Source organism: Hypomesus nipponensis, chromosome 17 (assembly GCF_054491055.1).
Source record: "Hypomesus nipponensis isolate SF chromosome 17, ASM5449105v1, whole genome shotgun sequence".
NCBI lineage: Eukaryota > Metazoa > Chordata > Actinopteri > Osmeriformes > Osmeridae > Hypomesus > Hypomesus nipponensis.
Genome location: NC_140377.1, coordinates 1,389,846 through 1,403,023, shown reverse-complemented (window position 1 = coordinate 1,403,023; position 13,178 = coordinate 1,389,846). Strand labels below are relative to the sequence as shown.

General features: G+C 47.9%; 1 protein-coding gene across 1 annotated transcript; it reads right to left on the bottom strand.

The window, feature by feature from the left end:
- Window positions 1–1,921: 1,921 nt before the first annotated feature.
- On the bottom strand, window positions 1,922–11,810 carry cdc27 (cell division cycle 27). Its single transcript, XM_084678309.1, has 19 exons — window positions 11,638–11,810; window positions 10,402–10,477; window positions 9,883–10,030; window positions 9,399–9,524; window positions 8,355–8,452; window positions 8,045–8,214; window positions 7,568–7,782; window positions 7,348–7,459; window positions 6,702–6,817; window positions 6,501–6,600; window positions 5,893–6,097; window positions 5,537–5,709; window positions 5,185–5,337; window positions 4,805–5,013; window positions 3,524–3,641; window positions 3,139–3,267; window positions 2,901–2,975; window positions 2,589–2,751; window positions 1,922–2,481 (listed from the first exon to the last, which is right to left on the bottom strand). Exons 1-19 carry the CDS (start codon window positions 11,662–11,664, stop codon window positions 2,396–2,398), a joined length of 2,499 nt encoding a protein of 832 aa, XP_084534435.1. The 5' UTR covers window positions 11,665–11,810; the 3' UTR covers window positions 1,922–2,395.
- Between the last annotated feature and the right edge of the window lie 1,368 nt (window positions 11,811–13,178).

The following is a 13,178-nucleotide window of genomic DNA, read 5'->3' as shown; positions in this document are numbered from 1 at the left end:
TCACTGCAGTCAAGAGCAATGGTTGTGCACCTCAATCACAGTTAGTCAAACAAAGCCTTAAGGTTCTCCGCTACTTTGAGCTAAACGTTTGCAAACCATATTTACTTTGACGATAGCTGTTCAACTACTGTTGTCTAATACTGAGTGGTAAACAACATTGTGAGCGGCTATTACCTGTTCGAATCTAATATCGCACAATATCAATGCTTTATCATTTCACGTTGGAGCTTCTGTAGTTCGCTTGAATCTGTGTGAATTACTTACCTTTAGACATTCCTCAACATTTTGTGCTGTCATGCTACACAAGATTATGGGTTCACATATAAAATATGACCATTATTGAAAGGGAAAGATATTATTAAACAGTATTCTTAGCCTGAAACATTGAAAGTATACGTGCCAGTTTTCATGTTAAAGCATATCAGATTTCTGATTCTGTGAAACTCTTTTACACTGTGGCAGACACTGATATTTGGGTGCATCAGCTTCTAACGAACTGTTAAATCAACTGTAGTCCCGTATTAGTCCAGTCTAGTAGTCTAGTTATTCACATCAGTAAACTCAGTTTGGCCACATGTTTTGGAGTAACTGATCTCTCCATTTTTTCTTTCAACCCCTGGACTACTGTGAATCCAATACCACAGCGTTGATGGTTCAGGTTCCAGCTTGAAAATGTAACAAAAATCCCTTTCAGTCTCCACTTGTCTGGATACTTTTAAGTAACCCTTAGTTGCAAACCTTTCTGAGGAACCCAGACGCAAGTCAAGGAAAAGCTTGTTGAAATTAGTTTATTGTAGTTTCCATACTTGAATGAATTACACATGAATAGTCATTCTGTCTAGGACAGTAGATTCTTTTTTATAATCAAGACACATTATGTAATGTAAAATTATAATCCTCCAACCTCTCTGTGCAGAGGTTAAAGTTCACAGATTTAATATTCACCATATACCTTAGAAAAAAGCACCAAAAGTTGACAATAGGCATCTCCATTCCTTGATATGGGGCAGCTTGTCGTAACGTGTTATTTCATCAAGTTGGCCTTTCTCTCTTATAGGTCAGACTCAAGCATATAAAGCACACATGTAACACACACACACACACACACGCACACATGTAACACACACACTCAGCACAAACACAGGGCAGCCAGTACAAGGTTGCTGAGAAATACCTGGGGGGATTTCTGATGGAAGCAACACAAAGTCTGAACGCTATTATTGTCAGAAAGTTCTTGAAACCAGTAAAGAACCTGTCAACGGTTCACGCCTGGGTAAGAAGGGTCTGGTGGATGGAGGCGCAGATTTCTGTCTTGAAACTGAACCAGTCAGCTAAATGTCATCGCTGATTGAAGTCCTTGGACAGACTTGAGCAAGGAATCGAGCTATGAATCGAGTATCAGTCAAGTAGATGTCTCAGGAATATTTAGTATAAATAAATAAATAAATAAAAAGAAGTCTGGTCTTTTTATTTTGGCTTTTCAGGCTTCGCCTAGTCTTGGTTCCCCTTGAGGTCACCATGCATCCCGTTTGGTCCCAGACACACACACACACACACACTAACTTGCCTATGGATCACTGGAAACTCAGTCTGGAAGAGGCACTACTTAAAATAAGTGGTTAAAGAACACTTCATTCCTCTCCATGTGAACAACAACAGTCAACATCTAACATCACCAGACTGCCGTGTGACATCAGGACAGCCAAAAGCTTCGATAGGCCACAACCAGCTAGCCAATGGTTGAGCCAATGGTTCTGATTGGTTGAGGTTAGCCAGCCCATTGCTATGATGGGCAGAGCTAACTCCTCTTCTGCTCCCTGCACACTAACTGACCAATTAGTAGAACTGCCTGCACACTAACTGACCAATCAGTAGAACTGCCTGCACACTAACTGACCAATCAGTAGAGAGAAACCAGAGCTACAGGCTATTCCACAAGTGTTTATTCAGAGTTATGATGATAAAAAGAACATAAAAAACTAAACATTTAAGACAGGGACTTCCATCAAGGATTCTCTTTTATTTATCTTCAGGGGCAGAGAAGTCAAAGTGATGTCTGCCAATGATGGGCCAATCAGCACTTAGAAACAAGAGGGAAGAGGAACAAACCAATAACAAATCAGCCTGATGAGGCTTCAGGAGTGGGGTTAGATGGTGATAGGCCAATGAGGGCTAAGGCATGATGGGGAAAGTTTGGGTCTTGGGGGTAGAAGAGGACGAGGAAAGGGGGGGGGGGAACCAGGAGATAGCGGATGATGACGAAACAGAGATTCAGAGGTACTGAATTAGCAGCAGTTCGTTTTCCTTTTTCTTCTTCCTCTTTTTCTAAATAGCGGAGTCATGTGGCTCCAGGTTGGCATGGTTACAGTCCAGGGGGCTGGGGGGGGGGGAGGGGCTACAGGACCTCGTCGCTCTCAGCTGTGTGCAGCTGTGTGTCGTCAGCATCAGTCATGCTGCTTTCCTGGGACTCCTCCACCTCCGCTGCAGGGGAGCAACAGCGGGTCAGAGGTTAAAGGTTACCAGGACAACACAAGCATAAAAGCCCAACGACCCAACAACCAAAACAAACGCGTAAGTCTGTAAGGTACCTGAGTCGTAAGGGTAATCTTCAGTCACAGGCTCTTCGTCATCAGGCAGGTATCTCTTGTCAATCGCTTCTTTGATCTGGTTGTTGGCTCCTTTGGGGTCCAGGTCCATGGCCCAGGAGAAGTTCATCAGAGCCAGGTGGGTCTGGCCCAGCTTCTTATACACCTGGGTGGGACAATACATGTCATGTTGGAAAAGACACAGACAGAAACTCATCTCATCTTTGATACTCCTTTACAGATACCAATTCCCAGCCATCCATAACAAGGATGATCCAGCTTGTTGTGTAAACAGGTTCTGGCAAGGCCTCTTACCTTTCCTATTAGAAAGTAAACAAGGGACTCTTTGGGCACGATCTGTTTAAGTTCCTCAAGCTCTTGAAGAGCAGCCTGGTAGGAGGAAAAAATGATGGAATGAAAAGTCAGCCAATGGAATCGCTCACAGATAAGCCACAACCAATGAAATGTCAGATACCATCTCGAGGCCAACCTTCCATTAGGTATTGGAGGCATGAGGTGCCTTATTCACAGCGGACGACGTTGGCATGGTTACCTTGTACTTCTCGTTTGCAAAGAGGATGGAGGCCCTGTGGAACTTGCATAGAGGATTCTTCGGATCTATGTTGATGGCCCTGTTCAGGGTCTCCAAGGCATGATCCGACTTCTTCAGCGCATGCTGCACCTGAAATGCACACAAAAAGCTTAGGGTCACGAGGGTCATCAGATAGATCTAACTAAAGCTGATGACTAATGCAAAAATTCCAGGACCGGTTAATGCGAAAGCTAAGCTAATGCTAACTCCAGGACTTCCCAGCTAAAACCAACTGGAAAAGGCTAATGTTGAACTACTATGGAGAAGGCTGAAAGCTAACTAGGTTTAGCACTAACAGCCAACGCCACGGTAAAAGTAACTAACGCTAGCGGTAACAGTAACTAACCACTCCGATGTGACAGAGCAGCACAGAGCTCTGAGGGTTGATGCTCAGAGCCTTCTTGAAGTGGATCTCTGCTAAATTGAACTTCTCCTGTTTGTAGTAGATCATTCCCAGCCCATACCTGTAAAACAGAGACAAAAGACAGATCCTGAACACATGACAATGTTGTTTTGTAGCCCAAGAAGTCTGAATAACATACTTTTATTGTTCATACCAGGTGTTGTAGAGACCCTAGTTTGTTGACAGCTTTTGGTTTTAACATCGAAGGTAGATAGACGCGCAAGCAGGGTGTTGTGTGTGAGGTCGTACCAGGCGTTGTAGTGGCGGGTGTTGTGTGTGAGGTCGTACCAGGCGTTGTAGTGGCGGGTGTTGTGTGTGAGGTCGTACCAGGCGTTGTAGTGGCGGGTGTTGTGTGTGAGGTCGTACCAGGCGTTGTAGTGGCAGGTGTTGTGTGTGAGGTCGTACCAGGCGTTGTAGTGGCGGGTGTTGTGTGTGAGGTCGTACCAGGCGTTGTAGTGGCGGGTGTTGTGTGTGAGGTCGTACCAGGCGTTGTAGTGGCGGGTGTTGTGTGTGAGCTCGTACCAGGCGTTGTAGTGGCGGGTGTTGTGTGTGAGGTCGTACCAGGCGTTGTAGTGGCGGGTGTTGTGTGTGAGGTCGTACCAGGCGTTGTAGTGGCGGGTGTTGTGTGTGAGGTCGTACCAGGCGTTGTAGTGGCGGGTGTTGTGTGTGAGGTCGTACCAGGCGTTGTAGTGGCGGGTGTTGTGTGTGAGGTCGTACCAGGCGTTGTAGTGGCGGGTGTTGTGTGTGAGGTCGTACCAGGCGTTGTAGTGGCGGGTGTTGTGTGTGAGGTCGTACCAGGCGTTGTAGTGGCGGGTGTTGTGTGTGAGGTCGTACCAGGCGTTGTAGTGGCGGGTGTTGTGTGTGAGGTCGTACCAGGCGTTGTAGTGGCGGGTGTTGTGTGTGAGGTCGTACCAGGCGTTGTAGTGGCGGGTGTTGTGTGTGAGGTCGTACCAGGCGTTGTAGTGGCGGGTGTTGTGTGTGAGGTCGTACCAGGCGTTGTAGTGGCGGGTGTTGTGTGTGAGGTCGTACCAGGCGTTGTAGTGGCGGGTGTTGTGTGTGAGGTCGTACCAGGCGTTGTAGTGGCGGGTGTTGTGTGTGAGCTCGTACCAGGCGTTGTAGTGGCGGGTGTTGTGTGTGAGGTCGTACCAGGCGTTGTAGTGGCGGGTGTTGTGTGTGAGGTCGTACCAGGCGTTGTAGTGGCGGGTGCTGTGTGTGAGGTCGTACCAGGCGTTGTAGTGGCGGGTGTTGACGCGGATGGCGTTCCTGAAACACGCCAGGGCCTTCTCCAGCTCCTCTGTCAGGACAAACTCGTGCCCCAGCAGGGTGTAGGCGTAGGCAAAACCAGGGTCCACCTGGATGGCACGCTGGAAAAACTTGATGGCAATGTCATGCTCCCTCTGCAGGCTGAAACAGTTCCCTGCAACACACCACGCCTGGGGGAGGCAGAGAAGAGATCATCAAGAAGTGGAAGGATGGGAAAATGAGGAAGGCAAATTGATAAAAGGAGACAGGAGTCGGACAACAGAAAACCAGTGAAAACTAGTCAAAAATGTGTCAGGTCTTATCCAATACAAGATTGGACGATGACGGTGTGTGTGTGTTACCTCAGGTGAGTTCTTGTCCATGTCCGTGAGGTCTTTGGAGAGGGCAGAGAGAGCCACGTCCTTCTGCAGGTGCCACAGCGTGGTGGAGTAGATCTCCATGCCCTCCACACGGTAGCTCTCGATACGACGCACCTCCGAGAAGATCCGCTCCGCCTGGAGAGGGAGCACAGGGCCAGAAGGAACTTCAGCATGTGAGGCTTACTGGTCTCACTGGTGATAGCCTGTCTTGTCCTTACTGGTCTCATTGGTGATACCTGTGGGCTTTAGTCTCCCTTTCTCCTTTGTGTGTCTGTCTTTCTGTGTGTGTATGTCTCTCAGTATGTGTGTGTGTGTGTGTGTGTAGTAGTCTTACCTGCATGTACTCTGCCAGTTCAAAGTGGGCCCTGCCAATCTGGCCCAGTACCCAGCCAGTGTTGTAATGGTGTGAGGGCAGCTGGCTCAGGATGCTAATGGCCTCCTTGCAGTTGTAGGAGCACAGGGCCAAGTAGCCACGGCCGATATCCCTCATCAGAGTCATCAGGCCGTCTGGGACGGCAGACAAAACACACGCAAGGTCAGCAACACAAAACGACACTTTGATATGGACATCCTTGAATCATTTCATTCTAGGAAAGGGTGTCCCAGGTTCGGGCAGCTTGGTTACAGCTACAGGGGTCCACGGAGGGAGGCGTGTGGGGTACATGAAGAAGGTCAGTGGGGTCTCGGTACCTGCAGCAGCCTTTTGCAGGCTGAAGGCCTGGAACTGGGGCGACCCCAGGCTGCCTTTGCCATCCGTCATTGATGAGTCGAGCTTGAGGATCTCGATGCTCTCGTTGAGGTTGGAGGGCGTGATGCCAGCCTTGCCCGTCTTCGACTTGGTCTTCCTGTTGGGGATCTTAGTGGGGAACTTCATCTTCAGCTTCTTGCTGTTCTCCTATGTAGGGCGACAGGTCGTCAGAGTGAGGGCTGAGGACTCTCTACTCCTAGAGCCAGACAGCCCAGAGGGTTACACACACCAGCAGCCACAGGAACAGGGGGGGGGGCACTCGCAGACAGCCAGCAGATACTTTCATCTAAAGTGACATTCAGAGACCTCTTGATCTGCAGGCGACCACACAGAGCTATCCCCACCCCCTGCTCTTGTCCTTTTCATGACTGGTTTTTCAAAAGGATTTGGGTTTATGATTGTTTGATAACAACAGGGTTGGGAGGATTTCAGGCAGGTCCAAATGACAATTGAAAGAAGAACAAAAAAAGCGCTTATGATATGCAGTCAGGTAGACGACGCTGCTCAGAGAACAGATGTTTTGTCGTGGCGGGGGCAGGAGGGGCGGTACCTTGGCAGTGGAACTGGCACTGGTGAAAAGCCGTGAGCTCCGCCTGGGCTGCACGTTGGGGGGGGCAGCGATGGTGGGGCTCAGCACTTGAGGTGTCGTACTGCACACAGACAAGGACAGAGAGACTGACGGTAAGGTAAGGAAGAACCAGGTAGACAGGCAGAAACCTGGCCAGGCAGGTGGAAGGCTGAGCAGACAGACCTGGTCTGAGGGGCGGTGCTCTGGGTTTGGTTGAAGGGGATAGGGAGCACTTCTCTGCTGTTGCCACTCTGGGAGAACACTGACTTGGTCCCTGCCTGGGAGATACGAGCTACAGACTGGAGAGAGAAGGGGAGGGAGAGAGAAGAGAGGAGGGGAGGGAGAGAGGAGAGAAGGGAAGTGAGGGAGAGAGGAGAGAGAAGGGGAGGGAGAGAGAGAGGAGGGAAGGGAAGTGAGGGAGAGAGGAGGGGAGGGAGAGAGGAGAGAGAAGGGGAGGGAGAGAGGAGAGAAAAGGGGAGGGAGAGAGAAGAGAGAAGGGAAGTGAGGGAGAGAGGAGGGAAGGGAAGTGAGGGAGAGAGGAGAGAGAAAGGGAAGGAGAGAGGTGAGAGAAGGGAAGTGAAGGAGAGAGAAAGGGAGGGAGAGAACAGAGGAGTAAGAGAGGAGAGAGAAAGGGAAGGAGAGAGGAGAGGGAAAGAGGACAGAGAAGGGGAGGGAGAGAGAAGAGAGAAGGAAAGGGAGAGAGGAGAGAAGGGAAGTGAGGGAGGGGAAAGATGGACAGACAGGGAGGGAGCGAAAGGGAGGGGAGAAAATTATATTTAATCTCATTTCATTATTGGTGTCGTTCCTGTGCGGGTGTGTGCATGTGTACCTTCTTTTGTGGCGCTCCGGGTGGAGGTGGTTCCATCCCTGAGCCACTGTGACTGTAGTTCTGAAGGTACGAGGGGTCTCCGGGGCTGGGCTCCAGGGGCAAGATCCCAAAACTGGAAACACAAACCAGAGCTTCACACTCGGATATCTATCTCAGCTCAGTCACCCAGAGGATCGAGAGTGTGTGTGTGTGTGTGTGTGTTTGGTATACAGCTGTGTACCTGGGTGTGAGTGGGCTGAGTGCTGCGGGGCCCCCCAGTAGAGAGCGTCCACTCCTGGGCTTGTTCTGAGTTTGCTTGGAGAGCATGGAACCAGCCGGACCCAGAGGGCCCGCATCCGGGGAGATGACAGACGAGTCTATGTAGGACATGGTGGAGTCAGACGTCAAGGACGAGTACTTAGAGTTAGACGACTCCAGATTCAGTCGGTTCAGCTCCTACAGAGAGAAGAAATGGATGGAGAGACAGAAGGTTAACGCCTTGCCCTGCAAACAGACTTCAAATTGTTTGGCAGCATTGTATGTCTGTGTGTGCCAGAGTGTCCTACATCTGTGTTTGTGTGTCATTGTGTGTGTGTGTGTACCAGGGTGTACTACGTGCATGTGTGTGTGTACCAGGGTGTACTACGTGCATGTGTGTGTACCAGGGTGTACTGTGTGTGTGTACCAGGGTGTCCTATGTGTGTGTGTGTGTGTGTACCAGGGTGTCCTGCGGCGTCTCCATCAGGACTGTGTCCACCTGGCGGTGCGGCATGTTGTGGCATGGCGTGTGGGCGGGGCTTATAGGGGGCTGGGGAAGAGGTCCACTCCCTCCACAGAAGTTCTGGAGAGAAGTCAGTCTGAAGATCTGCTCTGGGTCTGGATGCTCACCTGGAAACCACACGCACACGGAACCTGTTCACCTCAACCTTCGACAACATTCTTTAGCAGTATGGAGTGACCGGCAGTTGACTGAATCACCTGTCCATGTCTCTGCAGTGTGTGTGTGTGTGTGCAGACGGCAGACTCACCTATCTGACAGAGGGACTCGAAGGGGGACCAGAGGAAGGGATTGAGGCTTAGGCTCCTCTGGTAGCACTCTGAGCCCCGGGCAAGGCGGTCAGTTTTGCTGTGCGGGGAGAGACAACGGACATGAGGACAAACATACAACTACACGTTACTATGGTAACCATTCTGACTGTCCAGCTGGGCGTAGCTCGGCTGCAGTCTAGAATCTTCAGATGTAAAAGATGAATCGAGTTCGGTAGACAGAGGGGTTAAGGGCTACTGACAATGGAGCCATCCTTAAGTGGCATATTTTTGGAATTCTAAGAAGTGGGGTGTTTTCAAATCCCGCTCAGCAGATCTGCCTGGAGGATCCGTCCTTGTGTTTACATCGTGACCCCAGCATTCCCCTGGTACACACACTACTCCAGGTCACAAGGCCTTGATTAGGCACATTATAGCTGCAAACAGAAGTGCAGTAGCTAGCTGGCCTGTCTGGACTTCAATCTAAGAGCACAGGATGCTTCTGCAGCCAGACTAAGCCCATCAGACTCAGATCCTGTTTAAACTGACTAATGTATGCAGTGACTGACCCAGTATAGTAAGGAACCGAAGACAGTAATGCATGTTTGTATAATACAGTCTTCCTTCCTCTCCTGTGATCTAATGGGTCTACCCAAAAGCTTCTCTACAAAGCCATTACCTATCCATCCTTATGGCAGATCAATGGATTAGAGGGGCCATGCATTAAGGGAGCCCCTAGGTTCAGTCCTATTAGCTTGATGACACAACCAGTAGCAATGCTTAGAACCCACTAACATTCCACTGCAACAATGTGATGTTGACCTCCACGTGTTATTACGTTTACATAACAGTTCATGCAACAAGGAAACTTAAGTCGATTTAGATGCAGTTTTGTGGGCATATGTGAAGCCCTCTGTGACATTGCTTGTAAAAAGGGCAATACAGATTCCATTTGAAACAGTGAACGAGACCATCCCAGTACATAACTCTCCCAGTGTAAACCAGTTGGTAGAGATACATGCCAGTGTAACCCAGTGAGACCTTACCAGTAAATCTGTCCGAGCAGAGACAGGGTGAAACAGGCCGAGTCTCCAAACTCTGTGACGAGGTCTTCCTGGCTCTTCTGTTTGTTCAGGACGCCCCCAGTGAGGATCTGCTCCCCCTCCGCTAGCCTGTGCACACGCACAGTCACACACGCACAGTCAGACACACCTAACGCAGTCAGACACGCACGCATGCAGTCAGACACGCATGCATGCAGTCAGACACGCATGCACGCAGTCAGACACGCACGCACGCAGTCAGACACGCATGCACGCAGTCAGACACGCATGCACGCAGTCAGACACGCATGCACGCAGTCAGACACGCATGCATGCAATCAGACACACTTGCACGCAGTCAGACACGCATGCATGCAGGACCTATACTGATCCATAGCATGCCAACCACTCGTGTCTGTTCCCGTTATTAGGAGCCACCCCATGTCCCCCAGACTCCCACCCCGACATCCTCAGTCTCTCTGCTTACTTGCTGAGGTCCACACAGCACTTGGCTAACAGGTATTTGCATTGCGGCGTAGTGCAGCTGTGGCCTTTAAGGAGGCGGTAGGCCTTGTAGGCCTTCCCAGAGCGGTAGTAGCAGGTGGCCAGCAGGAACAGAGCCTCCTCCGAATGCACTAGGGAGACATGACACAGCAGGAGCATGGCGGAGCATCAGACTCGGTTCATTATTGTGGCCTCTCACGTACGCACAAACTGACACACACTGATGAATAGACAGCTGGACATCCAGAAAAACACACACACACACACACACACACACACACACCGATGTACAGACAAAGACATACCCACGATGTGACACCGACAGACAAGCAGAGAGATAATCTACCGGAGAGATACAGGATTGTGGTAATGCGCTGTTCTGTGTCATGTTTAACATACAGGCCTGCTTTTGCAAGGATCGAAGTCGTTTAAAGATGACTAGCGATGGATGGACGAACAGGGAGGATTGTATAGGCCCATGTGAAGTGTGTTATGTCATTACCTTCAGCGTACAACCGCTCTGCCAGGAACGCTGCGTCGCGATAGGCATAGTGGTTTAGTGCTTGCCACACAGCAGCCTACACGCAGGGACGTGGAAGAGGAAACATACATTACATACATACAAGCCCTTCTTTGAAAGCTTTCTATAGCTGTTGGACTAAATTGGGAAGATGATTTACGAGTTAGCGTGATTCCAAACATACATTGAAAAGATTAACCTATCGCCCATAACCCAAGTTAAATTGAAGGATAGTCTCCATCTTAGCTACCGTTACACTAGCTCGTTAACGTTGGATATTATGAATGTGGCAACCACCACGTAGCGCTTCTTAAGCAATATTTAATCATTACAATATTAATGCATTTGATAGTAGCAAAATATTATCAGCTAGCTAACAAGGCAAGCCATTTCGTGGGCGAATACATCAATAACTTCATATTAACCAATTAGCTAGCTGGTTATCTATTAGCTATCTAACTTGCTAAACAAAATGACACAGCTAGAGCTAGCTAGTTCACATTTGACGAAAGGAAAATGCCAGTTAGCCAGTTGACGTAGCAGTCTAATAGTAGTAGACCAATAACCTTAATATTAATACCAGAGAGCTGACTAACTAGCAAACGCAAAGCTAGCAGAAAGCTACTATAAATACGTTGGCTACAGTAGGCAATCAAGTTCATCAACGGGCCTACCAGCTACATTTAGTAAGTTTACAAAAGAATAGCAGATCAATCAAAGACCTGGCTAATTGACTTGCGTTAGCTAGCTAATTGTATCGGCTGGCCCTAACTTTAGCAAGCGCATACAGTCTGTAAGCTAGCTGTTAGCCAAGAAACCCTCGATAGCAGCTACTGTACACAAAAACATTCTTATTCAGAAGGAAAAGACCATATAAACCAACGAGATAATTAAATTGACAGTTATGTTTCTGGCTACTATTCATATTCGCGATGAGTACACTGCTGTTCTATAATCTGGAAATGAGAATCATACGCCTATTTTTTTAAATTTTGGGTTAGACTAGGTATATATAGAGCTAGTTTGTGGAGCTAAATACAATGTATCCTGCTGTACCCAGCTAGCCAATGCTACACAAGGCCCAGGCGTTTGTTTTCAGACCTCGGCGTAAGAGTAGTCGAGGAGACCGACCGGGGAGAACAAAATGTAGGCATGAATACATGGCGCTTTTCCTGCAAATGACATAGGTCGGCTTGAAATAATAAACCACTTTTTCACCTGAACAGGTTCCTGCAGCACCGTCATTCCGTTGTCAGGCTCCTTCTCACGTCCTCTGTTATTTGTTTCCCTCTCTCTTCAGTTCCTTTCTTAGCTTGTTCAGTATCCAGGCCTGAAGTAGCTCCGACCGAAGGATTTGAACACACCGACCGTTACCGAGAAATAATGCCGGAACTTGTCGAATTCATCCGAAAGAGGCAAAGCAATTGACGAGGGCTCTGCGAAGATAGCCGAAGAGTTTTTATTTTTTTTTACAAAACACGAAAAGCAAAGCCAAGTACACTAAGGCTTTGTATTTTTCCAAAAAATAAATCCTTATAAGGGCTTTCTTGTATCTAACAAGTTTCAGTGATGTACTAAAAAGCTTAACCTCATAAAAACCCGTTTGCCTCGGGGAGAATGTCCCTGTACTTACTGTAAGTCGCTCTGGATAAGAGCCTCTGCTAAATGACTAAATGTAATGTAAATGTAAAAATCTATGTAAAAAATAATTCCGATCAAGGTTCAGAAATTCAGGCTGCTCAAATTCGAATGGTTAAATTCAGATCCCATTCAGATTTAAAAAAAATATTTTATTCAAATATTTTTGAAACCTTTCGAAACTTTTCACACACTCAACGCACAGAGAACGTTTTATTATAAAAAAAAAAAACGTTTTGTTCTAAAATATGTTTTGAACCCTTTGGAACATATTTTTGAAACCTTTGGAAAATATTTGTTGTACCTAAAAACAATATTTATACCTTTTGAAACGTTTTTCCCCAAAACATTTTTATGGAAGCAAATCAGATCAGTTTCAGATCCCAAAAATTTGAGCCTGAATTTTTTTTATCGCAAAATCTAGGATCAGGGGCGTCGCCAGGAGTTTTGGGCCACATGAAAAAAGTAAAATAAAAAGTTGATCATTTCTATTAGTTTTTAACTTTTTTGGGACCCCTGTCAGTCAGGGGCCCTTCGGGTCGTCTTAACTTCCCCCCTGTATGGCGCCCCTGTCCAGGATACCACGGTGCCTCAGTTTAGAGCTAAATACTCTTGCCAGAGCCTGGAATTGAACCAGTGTTTTGAGTGATTTTGCATGGTCTCCAACAGGTGATCTGCACATTTCACACTGAGGTACGCAGTAAAAATCACTGTTGTAAACTACACTCATAAAACTAAATACTTTAGGATATCCGGATATCCGGATATTCGATTAACCCCGCCCATCCCTATGAGGAACACCGAGTTGTGGGGACTTGTTGTGTGCTTGCCTTCGGTAAGAAGCACGCATCACTAAAGGTTCTCCTCTAGGTGGGGAAAGAGAGCCATCTATCACTGACTTGTATCCATGTCGGGTCTTTATAGACGGTAGCACACACACGATGATCAGTGTTCCTGCCATTTATCTTGCATTTTACTCATCAGAAATTTATATCACAGCGCACATGCCACTTCATCTATGTATTTAAATGAGGAGCGCGTGCTACACTAGATATTCAGTCCTGCAACTCCTGACGAATCACAACTTGCTCATCCCTAATTCATCTCACATGCCTGTGTGG